This window comes from Gymnodraco acuticeps, unplaced genomic scaffold (assembly GCF_902827175.1).
Source record: "Gymnodraco acuticeps unplaced genomic scaffold, fGymAcu1.1, whole genome shotgun sequence".
Taxonomy (NCBI): Eukaryota; Metazoa; Chordata; class Actinopteri; order Perciformes; family Bathydraconidae; genus Gymnodraco; species Gymnodraco acuticeps.
In genome coordinates this window covers 1,548,876-1,565,270 of record NW_022989894.1, presented here as the reverse complement: position 1 = coordinate 1,565,270, position 16,395 = coordinate 1,548,876, and the positions used below count along the sequence as shown (strand labels likewise).

At 39.8% G+C, this 16,395-nt stretch overlaps 1 protein-coding gene across 1 annotated transcript in view; it reads right to left on the bottom strand.

Moving 5' to 3' along the window:
- The window catches only part of brinp1 (bone morphogenetic protein/retinoic acid inducible neural-specific 1), a 140,673-nt gene that overhangs the window by 58,263 nt on the left and 66,015 nt on the right, over nt 1-16,395 (bottom strand). Inside the window, exon 4 of the mRNA XM_034205115.1 lies at nt 2,465-2,634. Coding sequence (XP_034061006.1) covers nt 2,465-2,634 — 170 coding nt within the window. The remainder of the gene's footprint in view (nt 1-2,464; nt 2,635-16,395) is intronic.

Below are 16,395 nucleotides of genomic sequence, written 5' to 3'. Positions count from 1 at the left end.
TGCAGTTAATAAATTATCCCTTAATGTGGCCAAAACAAATTACATGTTATTCAATACAAAGTCTGAGAGTAGAAATGACTGCATTATATGGATTTGCAATACAGAGATAGAAAAAGTTGGTGCATGTACATTTTTAGGACTGCTTGTTGACGAAAAACTCAATTGGAAGCACTATATAAATTATGTACAGACTAAACTGTCAAAAACAATAGGTATTTTGTATCATACTAAGAACATTCTTGAAGAAAATATACTCTTTATAACAGTCTGTTTCTCCCTTACCTTTAATACTGCTCCGAAATATGGGGAAACACGTACTCAACAAATCTACAAAAAATAATAACATCCCAAAAAAAAGTATTATGAATAGTCTGTGGTGTTGGTAAATATGAACACACAACTCCCATATTTAAAAAAACTCAATCTATTAAAATGTGTTGAGATAGTACAGCTTAAAACAGTACTGATTATGCACAACATTTTCCATAACAAAATGCCTAATAACATTCAAAAGCAGTTCCAAACCACAGCGTGAACATATGAATGTAAAAAAAGTCACTTGAAAATAAGTGTTCACAATGTCTATATGCAATTATGCATATATTATTATTATTATTATTATTCATTTGCCAAGTGCATGACGTACCTATGTATATATAGTATTTTAATTTCCAAAAAAAGTTGTTGAAACTGCTATTGACATGTGCAGAAAATGACCCTATATCTAGTTTTCGTATATATATATGCATTTATTGTTTTCCTGCCCTAACTTTTATTTAATTTTTTCTCCTGTTTTCTTTATTTATTTGTACTCCTTAATTTCTATACGTTTTTGACGCAATAATGCCGCTGTATTAGGATGATGCACGGGAGGGCTACTTTCCACAAGCTATGCTTCAGCCCTCCTGCTTCTACTAATGTTGTTCATCTTTGTGTGTATGAATTCAACTTTTTTTGTTTTTCGGATTAATACAAAATAAAAAAATACTTTCAGCTTGGGGGCCCCCTAGTGGCCGCGGGGGCCCTATGCCCCCGCATAGTCCGCATATAGGAAGAAACGGCCCTGCTGGGAGCTAACAGTCTATGCTGCTGAACTGCTGACTTGTTAATCAGGTTTACATCTTCAGACATTCCTCAAGCCATGTTCAGGTTGGCTCTGACTTTATTTTTGTAGTTTCTGGGTATGTATTGCTTTACAAACTAGTTGGATATCAGCAAGGACATAGCAGTATTGTCCTGAGCAGTATTATCTATTGGTATACATATATATTCATGTTAAATATTTGTATACCAATATCAAGCACAATTTCTGGAAAAATGCCGCTCTCATATTGATTATTATCCAAGCTGATGCCACCTCCCTTTTAGCCTGAGACTAGAAAAAACATTTGGGCTACCTACTGAACATTGCTCAGGAGAAAGATTTTTTTTTAAACTCTGATTTGATGTGGTTTAACTTGATATAATGTCTACTTCACAGTTGCTTTCACCAGCCCTGTCTCCTCAATGTCCCTGGATGAATGAGCATGTGAATGACCAGAGCCGGCAAGCAGTTGCAGGCAGTGCACTCACACAATCTGAACAACAGGCATCCAGAAAGAGGTGACTGTCTTCAGCTTCAAAATAAAGGTTATTTTTTCAAAAGGCAAAATCTTTGTACCCTGTCCCTGTTTTTTACGTTTATGGAAAACCTATTTTAAGCAGCTTGGTAACATTTATATTGGTTCAGTTTAAAACCGTGCTCATCTGACCCTAAAATGTAATTATTATGCATACAGGAAGTATGTGATTAGAATCAGACCGCTATTTCAGTTACATGTATTTAAATTAAAGTATTACATTATGGCTCCCATCCCGCACTCACACTGTGGTGGTTTCTTTCTGTGAACACCTACTCCCCTTTATATGTACCTTTGTGCAATATGTTAATTATGTAAGCTTGTGTATTAAAACTAGCTTATCTGTATAAAGCTACCGCACAGCTTATGCTGATGTTATCTCATTTAGATGCACTTTCTAGATATTTTAGTTTTTCAGTTACATTTATTTGTATTACACAGTCCACCATCTGTCTCTGGAGGAAGTGAGAGTAAGGTGTTTATGTGACTGTGAAATCACATGGTTTATGCGGAGGACGGTAAACCATGTTTTTGTTTTCTAGACAGGATATTCTGGCTTAGATTTAAACATGTTGTTTTGGTTGCCAATAACCTGATCCAACCAGATCAGAAACAACTCATAAGGGTTTTCTTATAGGCCAAGTGCTCTTGTGTTGTTGTGTCTCTTCAGTTCTTTGTCAAATTAAGGGGAAATAGCAAAGAATACTAAAAAATAAATTCATTATAATAAAATGTATTATGGTAAAAAAAACTGTATTCCTATTTTTTCTTAAATCCAGTTGTCAAAATAGTATTTGTCAGTAATCTCAACTGTATTTGATCGCACATCTTCAATATGCACAAACCTTGATGGCATTGGTGGAAATTTGGATCTCATGCAGCTTCCTCATCGTCCCGTCACGGTCGATGAAGTAGGACGAGGCCAGCTGATGAAGGGCTTCCACGTTCTGAGTTGCATTGACAAGCTTCCTGTCCAGCTTGTTTTTGGCCAGGTACATGGTCAGTGCCTCCTCTCCTAAAGGGATCACAAGGAAACAAAAACAAGTTTAATATTATTGATACTGCCTTTGAAGTTTTTTTGGGGGGGAAAAAGTACTTGATTTAACAAGTAAAGTATTAAATATTGTGAGTGTACAGTAGACTTGTGAGAATTGTCCCATGCAGGCTTATCTCAGAAGCCAATAGAGCTCTTAACAGGAGGGATAAGACAGAGGTCTGAATATCAGAGAAGGCACGTTTAGCTTGAGAAACCAGATGCCCCAGTTTTCCAGGAACAGTCTCTGTATTTGCTGCTTTATCCCTAGCTGGCACCATCCCCAGAAATGTCCCCGGAATTACCCCTATTGGGATGGTATTATTTCCATGAGAGGTCAAGCGATGTAGAATTTGTACCTCAAGACCACAGGAATTTTATCCTGTGGAGAAAAAATACATTGCATCCGGTATCTTTTTTCCACAGCTTCCCCGGGCAGAGAAAGACAAATTGAAGGTAAACAAAGAAATTGAAAATAACATAACCGTTTGCAGAGATTTCATTAGTGCAGAGAAATTAGTCAAATAGCAATGAGTACAGGAGGTTAATTAGGAGTCACTTGGGAGGGATTGTACCTGTTTAACTGTAATGCGGCATTGTGTAGCCTGTTCCTAGATAACCAGAGTCTATCCCATTTTTCCTCTGGAAAATAAATGAAATTATCTGCGGATGGTTAAAAATGTAATTACTGACCCGTCTGGTGATAATAACACTGCCTGCAGGGTTGTTTTCTGTTTCTTTCTCTTTTCCTCCATACCACTACTTGTTCTATTCTTTCGAACAATGGTTTTAAACCAAAAAAGAATACTTTTAAATGCCACGTTGTTTTCTCTTGAATCAACAGCAATCTGTTTGGTGTCATGCTGGCATAAGTATCTGCCAAATTAGTTTTAGAAATCAGATTTGAGCCAAACACTCCTAATGATCCATTGTTATCTTTGTTTCTTGTTGCTGTAATTTCTGAAAAATGTAGATTTAGTGGTACCTGAAATTCTTACTCTTTTGCTGAGGCAAAGTGAAAAAGCATCCACCTTTAGTTTGAAGTGAATTTAAATCCAGCTCAACTGCAATAAGGTCACAACTACTGTGGATATTAAGGATTATGGACACATACAAATCAGCATGTCTTTTATCTCTTTCCATTAATGCGGTACTATGACCAGATTCATATCTGTGATGTGGGAAATTAAGCCTCACCAGATGTGTGTACAGTATGTACAGTATGTTGAGTTTGAAAGTCCACAGGAGAACTGTGAGGGGGTGTACTTAAACCTAACCACTGACCGTTCAGTAAGCGTCTGCGTGCTACAAATGAAGATTTTTCAAGCAGTAACAGCGCCAAATATTTCTAGAGCACCAGACAATCTCTCCAATTTGCATGGCATGTTTGTTTGTTGACTCAATAAAAATGGTTGAGCTGCTCATCCTTTACACATCATATTTTTTCCCATCTCTCACTCCCGCGAGCAGAAACAGACGCATACAAAGCAAACAGACATTTTCCCGCGCGAGCACACACAAACTTGCCTTTGAAGATTACTGTTCAAATGGCAAACCTTATGCCTGGAACTCTTTCAAGAGCATGTCACATATGTTCAGGTTTCCAGTGATGTGAATGGTTATTCGGCCCCTAGCGATGCATTGGAATTGGTCACTTAACTTGTGGTGACCATGTGTAAGGGTGGGTAGCAGTCAGGGCAAATGTCTCATGCCTGGTTAGAGTAGAAGCACTGAAGGGACAAGAGCCCATTCTCTGACGCTGCCATGCCCTTTTACCCTCGGGGTGAGCAAAGTTACTTACACACACTTGACTTACACTACTGCGCAAGAATAACGGTCTCACATTAAGCCCTTTTTATCTCCATTGCGTCCTAGTGTGGCATAAAGGAGGCTCACTGTACTGTACATAAATACTGTGTGGTTATTGCTGCTGGTCTGGCTGAATCATTTCCTCCATGGCTTTAAAAGATTCATCAGCGTGCACCTTTCTGTAAGTAATACATTGTGTTACATTATTACGGGGCTCCTTGCTGGGACACTGCCAGAATTAATCAGCTCATGCAGAGCGTATGTGTTTACAGCTCAGATGTATTTTAAAACAATGTACTGTTTCACCTCGAACAGTGTGTGTGCAAAGGTGTCTCCTAAATGTACCTTTGCATATTTTTCTTTTTTGTGTGTGCAAGCATGTGGATATCAATGAAGGTTAGCAGGGCAAGTATGGTTTAAAAGTAATGGAATTGCTGGGAGTGCTATTTGGTGTTAATGGTACATGTGTGGGTCACTTTATGGAGCACATTAAACTATACCGCTTTATACCGTCCAGCGGAAAGACGCTAATGGTTATTATCGTTGTTTATTCTCTATACGAATACCACCCTTTAGAGGAACATAATATATACACACATTGAAACGTATTATGCGTTATTCTTTTAATGTATTTTTACGTAAGTCTTTTGGGAAGTTTGGCATATCATAATAATTGTTTTGTGATTGTTTAGCATTTACAATAATTGTGTGTATGTTTCAAATATGTCCAAACAAAAGAGGAAGAAACCCGACTAGGCAAATTAACTTTTTACATTAAGCAGGAAAACATTTTACAAACACCATCTCTGACTATACTGTTATAATTTATCCTTAAAAAACAGGTGTATATAATTCCTAAAATAAAAAAATGTAACAACTGCAAACGCATAATACATTCCAATAAGTAGAGGAATTAATTCAACCAATTTTCTACTCAACCATAACTCGATTGTCCCTGCTTTATGCAAGAGATATTCTGAAAGTGAAGCTGTTGCTTTGAGATAGCCACGGTCTCAATGGGAAATTATACCCTGTGCATTTTGTGTTGGCAGCATGACAAGAACAAGTAAAAAAAGAGTTAGGTAGCATCAACAGCTGCAGGGCCGTCTTCCAATACAACCCAGGGCACAGTCAGGGCTCTGCATATGAACTCTAGCCTCAGGCTTCGGTGACCACAACTCATTTCAATAAACTACTTCCACCTCTTCAATGCTGACAGCATGAGACTGGGGTGCTGAAGTGGTCTCCGATCCAGTCATAGTCTTGAGTATGCAGGAGAGAGTATGAGGGCAAATGAGTCCTCACAGCTGAGATACAGTCCCTCCTACATGTAATATCTTTATTTGGTCATAACGGTTATTTCCAGACCTTTAAGCGAGACCAAGAAAATGTGGACACAAACCGTTTTTTTCTATTGAAACGGAAATAAGAGATACTAAACGATAAAATGTACCATTCTTCAAATCATGAGGCTATGCAACCTTTTATGGTATTGTCAGTTGTGATATATTTTGAGAAATCTTAGAAGTTGATTGTGCTGTGTTCTCGACAATGCTGGGTGTTGTATTTCGAACTTGTCACCATAGTGGTTGTTGTAGCTGACGCTCAAAGGTCCCTTATTTATTGTTTTGTATTTTTTGAAGAGTGTTTAATGTATGCTTGAACTTTGTTTTATTTTGTAAAAATGATAAGAGTTGTCTTTCCGGAAGTCAATGTGACCTCTAGCCCTGGATGTTTATATTGTGTTTGTGAGAGAGTAAAAGGGCGCTAAAAGTGTCGATGATGTGATAACTCTACTGCTGGTCTACTAGGCGAACACGTTTTCATGGTGTTTCATGATTGTACAAAGAAGAGTGTAGGAGCCAAAATGCTTGTTTTTGCCTTACTTATTATTTGTATTATTATCTTGTATTTCTGTTTGCATCGCGTTTAATTCTTATTGTTTATCACTTCCGGCAATGGTCAAGTGGGTGTGGTTTATTGGTATTTAGCAGAGGTGTGGACTCGAGTCACATGACTTGGACTCGAGTCAGACTCGAGTCACACATTTTATGACTTGAGACTCGACTTGACAACATCACAAAAGACTTGCGACTTGACTTGGACTTGAACACCAATGACTCGGGACTTGACTTGGACTTGAGCCTTCTGACTTGAGGTGACTTGATACTTTAATTCAGAGGTCTCCAACACGCCGATCGCGAGCTGCCGCTAGAAGAGAAGACTCCCGTTGGGGAAAGCAGAATCTTCAGCCGCTCCTACTCTTGCTGAGAATCCTTGCAGGCAGGGGCGGGTCTTTATTTAGCTGGGCCACCATGCGGCCAATCATATGCAAGGACACACTAGGTCATACCATTATGTGAAAGAAGGGTGGGGGGCACAGCATGTGTAGTGGTACAGGCCAGCTGCACAGAGCGACGGGGAGACTGGGAGCCGGATTTAAATGCAAGCGCGTCGGAAAAAGTCAAGAAATGAGTGAAAACCGAAAAAAGAAGCAGCATATGGCTGCTTGTCAATGATATTGGAGAAAGCAAAGCTGAGTGCAGGATTTGTAAAATGAAAATAACCTTCAGAGCAGGGTTTTGTTTTGGTAACCACTCAGGATTTATTGTCAGAGGTGGGAGAAGTTCAGACAATTTAAAAAAAGTTACAATCAGGGTTCCCGCGGGGTCTTAAAAAGTCTTAAATTTGATAATCAGAATTTAAGGCCTTAAAAAGGTCTTAAATATGATTCAGAAGGTCTTAAAAATTATCGGATTTGAAAGGTACTTCTGCGTTGCGATAGCGTCTAAATGTGTTTTGGGGAAAATGTCCGGGCTGCAATTAACCAGTACGGTAATAGCCTTTCAGTCCCCCCAACAATTTGTATTGAATTAAATCAACATGGAACCAGTAATAACTAACTTTGTTTCTCCCGGCCCCTTATTGGAGAACACCCAGCTAGTAACCTATCAACCAAGCTTCAGCTCATGTAGCCTATCTTCGAATCTACTTACAAATAAATATGGGGAAGTGTAAGTTCAACCGTATTTGGTTGGAAAACATCTAATTTAGTGCTTGGTTGAAACCAGTGGAGGGTTAGGGTTTGAAGCCCGCTGCACCTTTTGCAAAATAAATTAGTGTTTGTTTTGCTAATGTAGCGTTAGCTAGTGCAGCAGCAGCTAATGTAGCGTTAGCTAGTGCAGCGTTAGCTAATGTAGCGCTAGCTAGTGCAGCAGCAGCTCCCGGGACCTCCGTGCGAAGTTTGGGTCTACGTCAACCCTAAAAGCGGAGGTGCTGTAGACGCTAAATACCGTAGCTAAACACCAATCATACAACAGCAACGATGAAAGATTGTAGCCAAGGCAGCAGAGCTCTGAATATAGCTCTTGTCACTCTCTCTCAGAGACACACACACACACACACACGCACACGCACACACACACACACTAGGGCTGCTCGATTATGGCAATAATCACGATTATGTTGGTCAATAATTAATATCATGATTATTAAATACGATTATTCATTGACTTTGAAAACATCCATTTATTGAACTTTAAAACAGATAATAATTTGAACAGTATCTTTTTAACTGTTGATTACCCTGAACGTATAATTCCACTGAAAAACCAATACAAAAATTAATTAAATAAATGATACATTACTAAAAAAATAATTAGATCAAATATGTTGTGGTGCACTGTCACAACCTAGCAAAGCAAAATAATCGTTTTTTCCGATTATGTTGTTTTCGTAATTGTGGCAGGCCAAAATCGTAATTGCGGTTAAAATATGATTAATTGCACAGCCCTAACACACACACACACATACACACTTTTTGTCTAACACGCTAACACAGTTCTGTACTGTTATGCTGTTGTGTTCAGTCATTGTTCTTATGTTGAACATGAATACATTTACTTTGTAAGTGATTATGGGACGTATTTCTTCTTTATATACATTTTCCTTCATACTTTATTGCCGTGAAATAGGTCTTAAATTCTATTCAAAGTGGTGTTAAAAAGTTTTAAATTTGAGTTGGCGAAACCTGCAGGAACCCTGTACAATAAAAAGTCCTGCATTCAAAATGTTACAAGTAAAAGTACAAAAGTATTAGCATCAAAATATACTTAAAGTACCACCTGCAGAGGGATCTAGATGCAGGTGTTCTTTTCCCCGCCTCGCTGCACATTATCCCTTGCATAAAGATAGATCGTGGGTCCCTTATAACATGTTGTACACAGTGGAAATAAACATTCTGGTTACCTCAACATCAGGGATCTTATCAATGAAACTCCTTCTGAATCAAACCGTCACGGTAGCCTCACCTTACTGATCCCTCTCAGTGTTTCCCACAGATATGAAATATACTTGGGCGGGTGGTGGCAAGGAGGGGGGTTGTTAAAAAAAAAGTTTTAACAACATTATTTATTGACTTTTCATTCCGGTATAATCATTTTGCGCAAAGATGGCACTGTTTGTCAGAGCACTTCATCCTTCTGGGATTTCATGAAGAACAGCTCCAACGCCTGTGTGTATGGGAATGCCTCTGGTGCTGGTCCATTAACTGCCAGTGTTTCCCACAGATCTGAAATATACTTTGGGGGGTGGTGGTGGTAGCGGGGGGGGGTTGAGGTGACGTGCAACAACATTAACCTTTCTGTTGGTCGCTTGTTAGCAGACCCTTCACGCGATGGCAGAGCGAACAGGTACAGGTACAGGCAGGGTCCATAATGATAGCCCTATAGTTTAAATCTACTACCCACACATGAACATATGGAAATGGGATACTATTTAAAAAAAAATAAATGTATTTATTAATGTATTTAGGAACCTATCCATGTGATTTTTAGTGGGGGTCGACCTCAAATCCTCTAGGGGGGTCCAGGGGCATGCCCCCCCGGTAAGATTTTATTTTTTGTTTTGGAGTTAAATGCATCAATCTGGTGCATTTTGAGGGGAAAATAAAGAGACTAGATCTATGGAAACACCTATATTAAACAGAACTGTATACATTTCAATAATCATAAAATCAAGGCCATAACCAACAACATCCCATTTCCAATATGAAAAAAACACTGAAACTTGTTAATTTATTTTTGGTTCATTTATAGTTGTGAGTGTGTCTGTGCTCCTGAATCAGCCTCTCCTGTCTCCCTCCTCTCCTGTCCTGTCTCCCTCCTCTCCCCCCTGCTCCTCTTTGAGGCAGCAGCAAAGACTAGTTTTCTCTCAACAAGTTTTAAAAGTGTATCTTACCTTTTTTCACCTAGTTAACTTTTTATTTATTTATTCATGCATATTTTACTAATCACATTACATTTCATTTAGCTGACGCTTTTATCCAAAGCGACTTATAATGACCGATTACAGGGACATTCTCCCTGGAGTAACTGAGGGCTAAGTGCCTTACTCAAGGGCACACTAGTGGTGGTGTTCCTGGCGGGATTTGAACTCACAGCCTGCCCAGGCCCGCCCAGGTATAGTCTATGTGTGGGAAACCCTGCCTTAAATTAGAAAAACACACGTTACTTTACCAGCAGAGAGAAAATGGATTATTAAATTATTAATGTGACTAATAAAGAGCTGTTTGATTATTAAGTATTATTCTGTTGATCGATGTCATTACATTTGGTGAAAAACACATAATGACTTGTTTATGACTCGTTTTGTCAAAGTTTAGGACTTGGACTTGACTTGAACTTGCCCATCCTGACTTGAGACTTGACTTGGACTTGCAAAACAATGACTTGAGACTTGACTCGGACTTGAGCGCAAAGACTTGAGACTTGACTCGGACTTGCAAAACAATGACTTGGTCCCACGTCTGGTATTTAGTCACCTGTTGGATGCCGGTTGAGAGGATATGATGTAGGAAGAGGGTGAATTTCCTCCGATACTTTCTGTTGACCGTCAGGTCTGGAGTTGTATATTGTTTGTTTTCGTCTTTATTAAACACCATGGACTACAAATGACTACGGACTCTTACATGGAACGCGTCACAGCAAAGAGCATTTTTTAGCCTCTCAGCAGCTAACTCATAGGGAGTTATTGCTGCTACAATTAGTCAACAGAAAATGGATCGCCGCATCGAAGACGCGACGGAATGGACCGGATCCTAAGCAGACGAAGCCAGGACGTTCGGGATCACGGAGTTGGAACACAGACAGTTTCCCCCTCGGCGAAGTGGAAAGGAAAAGCCACAATTCACCGTGGCCGCAGGCGGAAACTGATTGACTGGAGCACATCACAGCCAGTTGAGGCGGTAGGCACAATTGCGTTAATTCTGTGTATTTTTTTATTTTGGAACACAGTTTGGAAGTGCTGCCGTTAGTCCATTGGGGACTGTTATTTGGCCTGTTTTGTGCGTGCTGGTTATGCCGACATCGGCGAAGGTTTGGATTTCCGGAATTGTTTGTAACATGCACAGCTGTGATCACTGATCAGGCACCACGTCAGAGACAAGATTGGCATTAGTGAATACTGTTGTGCATATTGGAACATGCAAAATGAGTGACAACAACGAAAATGAGGATGGCGTGGACAGTGTGTTAAATATTGGAAACAGAACTAGCACATTTACTTTTCATGGCTCAAGATCCAGAGTAAGCCTATCAAGAACTGCATCTGCTTATATAAAAGCTCAGGCGGAAGTGGCCGCCCTGATGGTTTTACAAAATCTACTTCAAAAGAAACATGCTTTAGAAAAACAGGAACATAAGCTGAGGAGAAGAAGAGAACAACTGGACCTAGAAGGAGACATCGCCGCCACCATGGCTAAAATGAAGGTTCTTGCTGCATCAAAGAAATCCAGTGTTCCGAGTAGCTGCACTACAGGATCTGATGGCAAGCAGTCATATTTTGGAAACGGACTCAAGGAAAAGAAAACCCTTCATATCAAAACAGATCCTTTTGTACCCCAGCCACAAGTTATACATCTGCACCAATCATTCCAGAGCACAGTGTAGCTAATCTAAAAACATCAACAATAACAACCAAGGACAGAGCTGACACTGAAATCATCACATCTACCATAACACTCGAGTCACAACCTCATCCAGTAGAAAGCACATTTGCAACCATGAAAGCGGGACAAATTAAATATGACATAGAAACAAAGGAAACTAAGATGTACAGAAAAGAACCAGCCTCTTTGCATACAAGTGGCCTTACTGGGGCCGGTGAAGAGGACTGCAACCTCTCAGAGTCAGTGATGGGTGCTAGAAGGACATTTGTAATGAAAGTGGATATGCTGTGGAAACATCAATTTAAGATGCACTATCCTGAAGGTAGCAGAGACATCCAGAGACTTTCCATGGGAAATCAGCGGTTCCGGGATCCAGTCTTAAAATCTGCCAAACTATTGGAAGGACCAATCACATTAGATTGGAAAAGGACAAGGAAAAAAGGACTTGTACTTGGGATTCAGATGAAGACAAATAGTGGCTTTCTGAATATACCCCTCAGCCAAGTACGCCTTTTTCATGAGGCAGAGACATTTTTGCCATGTCTAAATCATTTTCCATTTTTCACCTTGCTCCTTGGCCCCTGCATACAGTGACTATGTTTGCACCCTGCACTCACAATACTACACACAGCAGACTTGATTGCTTGTATACTGATATATGAATACTGGATTTAAAACATGATGATCTGCATATTATTAGAATATACAGTGCTTTATTGTAATTAGTTTTGAATAATTATTATAAATTGTTATATAATAATTAGGGGCTGGAGTGTAGGAGCCAAAATGCTTGTTTTTGCCTTACTTATTATTTGTATTATTATCTTGTATTTCTGTTTGCATCGCGTTTAATTCTTATTGTTTATCACTTCCGGCAATGGTCACGTGGGTGTGGTTTATTGGTATTTAGTCACCTGTTGGATGCCGGTTGAGAGGATATGATGTAGGAAGAGGGTGAATTTCCTCCGATACTTTCTGTTGACCGTCAGGTCTGGAGTTGTATATTGTTTGTTTTCATCTTTATTAAACACCATGGACTACAAATGACTACGGACTCTTACATGGAACGCGTCACAGCAAAGAGCATTTTTTAGCCTCTCAGCAGCTAACTCATAGGGAGTTATTGCCGCTACAAAGAGAATAAACGTGATTGTGGACATCAGTTTGATGCGTAAAGTTCTTTCAAGATCAGAGTAGTTATATGTTGTTTAATCAGACGTTACAAAATCCCTCTTTCAGAGTTGGTGGTGTGTCATTTTGACCTCTAAAGCCCAAAATACTGGACAATGACATTTATAAAAAGTAGTTTTAGTCAATTTAATCTTCACACCTATTCTAAAAATGAACACTTGCATCTCGCCTCTCTCTCCAAACTCAATTTCCCCTCAGCACGGATACCAACAGATTTCACAGCGAGAGAGCAGCGTTCTCACTCAAAGTGCAAAACTGATTTCAAACATATGATGCAGAGGGAATGACAGATGGGGTGAAATATGACCCTCACAGCTTTAGCTTAGCTCTAGTAAAATGCAAATGCATGTCCTTCACACCGTTTCTGGTAGCACTACCTTCCTCTTGCATTTCTACTCAGCACAGCCTTTGTTGTGCATCGACTGAACACAAAGATTTGACTTCTATAGTCAATAAGCACCTTCAGTTGTGTTCTCAGTGGCTGCAGGCAAACCAAACACGTCAAACATATGTCAAACTTTTTTTTATGTATTATTTCAGTTTTAAGCTTTAGAACTCAGTTTAATGCTGAGGCATCGACTCACAGTCGTGGTCTCCTTTGCTGTGAAGTCTAAGATGTGTTCATTATGGTTTGGCTTCAAGTGTTTTCTGCGCACAGCATGCACACAGGATGCAGTCAGGTCATGTGTTGAACTTCAAAATACATATCCTTTGATGCCTACATTAAAGCTTCCACATATGCCAGTGACTTCGATTCGGGAGGTACGAGGTAGTTAAAACGTTCAGACGGCAGAAAAGCAGCAGATAATTGATAATTATTTCCTAAAACATCTCCGGCAGATGCTGTCAGTCAGTAGCAGAGAAAGTAACACACAATATTATTCTCTTAAATGCTTGTTTAAATGTTCACCCTTACAATAGTATTAAATTACCATATTCCAACCATAGACTGTAGGCCTATAATATAAATGGACGTAGTGTCCGTGACGTCACCCATAGGTTTCTGCAGAGTTGCTGAGAAGCCCTTAGTAGGCGGAGTCGGCCGCTGCCGTCTCGACAGTGACGTCAGAACTCCCGCCTGCTCCAGCCTGATCCAAATAAGGGCAAAGAGGCGGCCTAAGATAAGTCTGATATTTAAATGAAGAATACTCCACCAGGCACCAAACACAACAAACACGTCCGAGTTCAAGTGGTGTTCCCCGGATCAGCATCGCAGCTGAGCCCCTGTAGCATCCAGGAGCTAACAGAGCTAACAGAGCTAGCAGAGAGACAGAAAGCTAGAAGCAGCAGTCACCGCAGAGACCTGTCACTCAAGCTGACCACGCCCTAATTTATGCAAAAACATTAAGACCTAATATAACTAAAAGGGGTGCGTTATAAAAAAAGTCACTCCCCAATCCATTGTCATGAAGGTGGAATCTAACTATATCCAGAATATTTTTTTATTGCATCCAGGGGTAGAAACATGTTTTTTTCTGCTGTAAAGTTGGGCATTTTAACATGGGGGGTCTATGGAAATGGCTCCTTTCTGCAGCCATTCCCTATCGTTCAATAGATGAACTGCAGTTTGTGGCACTTCCTTATGGGCTTCCCGGCTCTGCCCCAGAGTTTGCCGCTTGATTCCAACTTGCAAAGATGACAAAAGTTAAAGATGGCAATATCAATAATGACTATTATTGCCATGTTATCTTGCAATAAACCTGTGCTCTACACGTTAAAAATGTTAAAGTATAACAACTGCAGCAGAAGAAGTGAGTCATCCCCCGCAGCACTCTTTACCTCTCCTTCAGCATTAGCAACCAGTCAAATACGAATTAAATCTATAAACCTTTATATTCAGTAAAGAGTGTCTCCATAAATCCAGACATAAACAAAGGCTATTGTCACAAACAGTTTTTTGTTCTCTGGGGGCATTGATGCCAAGTGCTTCCAGGCACCACGGGCATCATTGTTTGAGACAGGAAAAGAGGCCAAGGGACAATAAAATACGAACAACCAGATAAGGACATAAAAAAAAGGTCAAACTCCTCTCGTAGAATCCTAATACTTTACTTAAGTTAGGGCTTTGGTTTTAAAAATTGGAAAAGGGATGGCATTGTATAATCCGTTGAAAGGATTAAATGAGTGTCCTCAGCAAAAAACAATAGCACAGTGTCTGTCGGTGCCATAGGCAGAGGAAGTGGGACGTTTTACTGTGGCACAATGTCTTAGGGAAAAAGGAAGGGTGGATGGCTGGACATAAAAAGTGTGTCAACACAGGAGACCGCAGAGCCCGTCCTCTATCCCCACCCCACCAGTTTGTTCCGGTGCAGACAATACTGTATGTGCATAACCCTAAAAGTTGCCTTACCCTTGTTGACTCAACAAAAAGCTTATTGTGTGTCTTTGGGACATAACAAACAGGTTGAAACTCTTTAATTCCTCATCTGCAACGGTTTTGATTGAATATGCTATAATTGTGCATTGTTCACATCATCGTTTGTTAGATTTCAGTCTTCTTTTAGATGAGCCTGCAAGGTAGTTAACCTTGGTTGCGTCCTTGTACATTTGCACAATAAGTGACCCACTCAAACACGTAGCACTACTAGATATAAAACACTTCACATGATAACTTAGCTGTAGTGGTGCAAGAGCAAAGCAATGTATGAATATATAAATGGTTTACTTCCAGTGTTCGAGTTATAATCTGAGTTGTATGGAGTTCTTTAAAACTAACGTGTGCACACACACACACACACACACACACACACACACACACACACACACACACACACACACACACACACACACACACACACACACCTTGAACCTGTGACCGCCTGATCCGAACACCAACGCACAAACCACTGTACCACACGCCTCCCTCCACATCATACATCATCTCAGCTCGCGCAGCTCACAGCAGGCATAGATTGAGCAATAATGTATTGCACACCTTGGAGGTGAAGTGCAGGCATATTGTCATTCAAGAGAGAATGCGATGCGTTGTTCTTTTGGAAAACATGTTTTTATTTTAGCCTATTTACCTCGCTAATGTAAATAATACTCATTACATTGACACATGCATTATTTGTGATTAAAATAATGGTTGTTGGTAATGTATTAGCGACCCCCACAGATGTATGATTTCACTGCTTTCATAGGAGCTCAGACCCTCCTTATGGGTGCTCAGCTAAAGTGACCCACACATGTACCATTAACTCCAAATAGCACTCCTCAGCTTGTGCCGCTGTGTATTTGTCACTTCAGTATGAATCAGTAATCAACAAAAAGACTATCCAAGTCAGATATTGCAGTTTACAATAGAATATACATAAAATAATACAAATTAGCTAAAAAGTTTGATCAAAATATATCTTTTATGTGGGTTTGATGCTACCCAAATACATCCGTAAAGGTCCCTATTTGTCAGTGATTATCAGCTAAATCAGTAATATTTCACTCAGACAGATAGAGATGGGGAACCTGAAGAAAAGAAAAATAATGTGCATTTTCTGCCTTGTATAACCATAAGGGTAAAAAAGGAGATTTGGAAAAAACCTAGGTGGCATAACAACTGTTCATGGTCATGCAATATAATCATGTCTACTCATTCAGAAGAAATGTCTAATGGGGATTTTCACAATCGACCCTCAACTCTGAGTTTCCTGTGCGAAGGAGCATTTATTTCTTTCCTCTCGAGTATAATGGCTCTTAAGACCAAAAAGTGTAGGTGGCTAAACAGAGATTTAGCCTCTTCTTGCCACTTCATCACAGCCTGCTGTGCACATTACCTGCTTCATATAACAGAGTTCTTT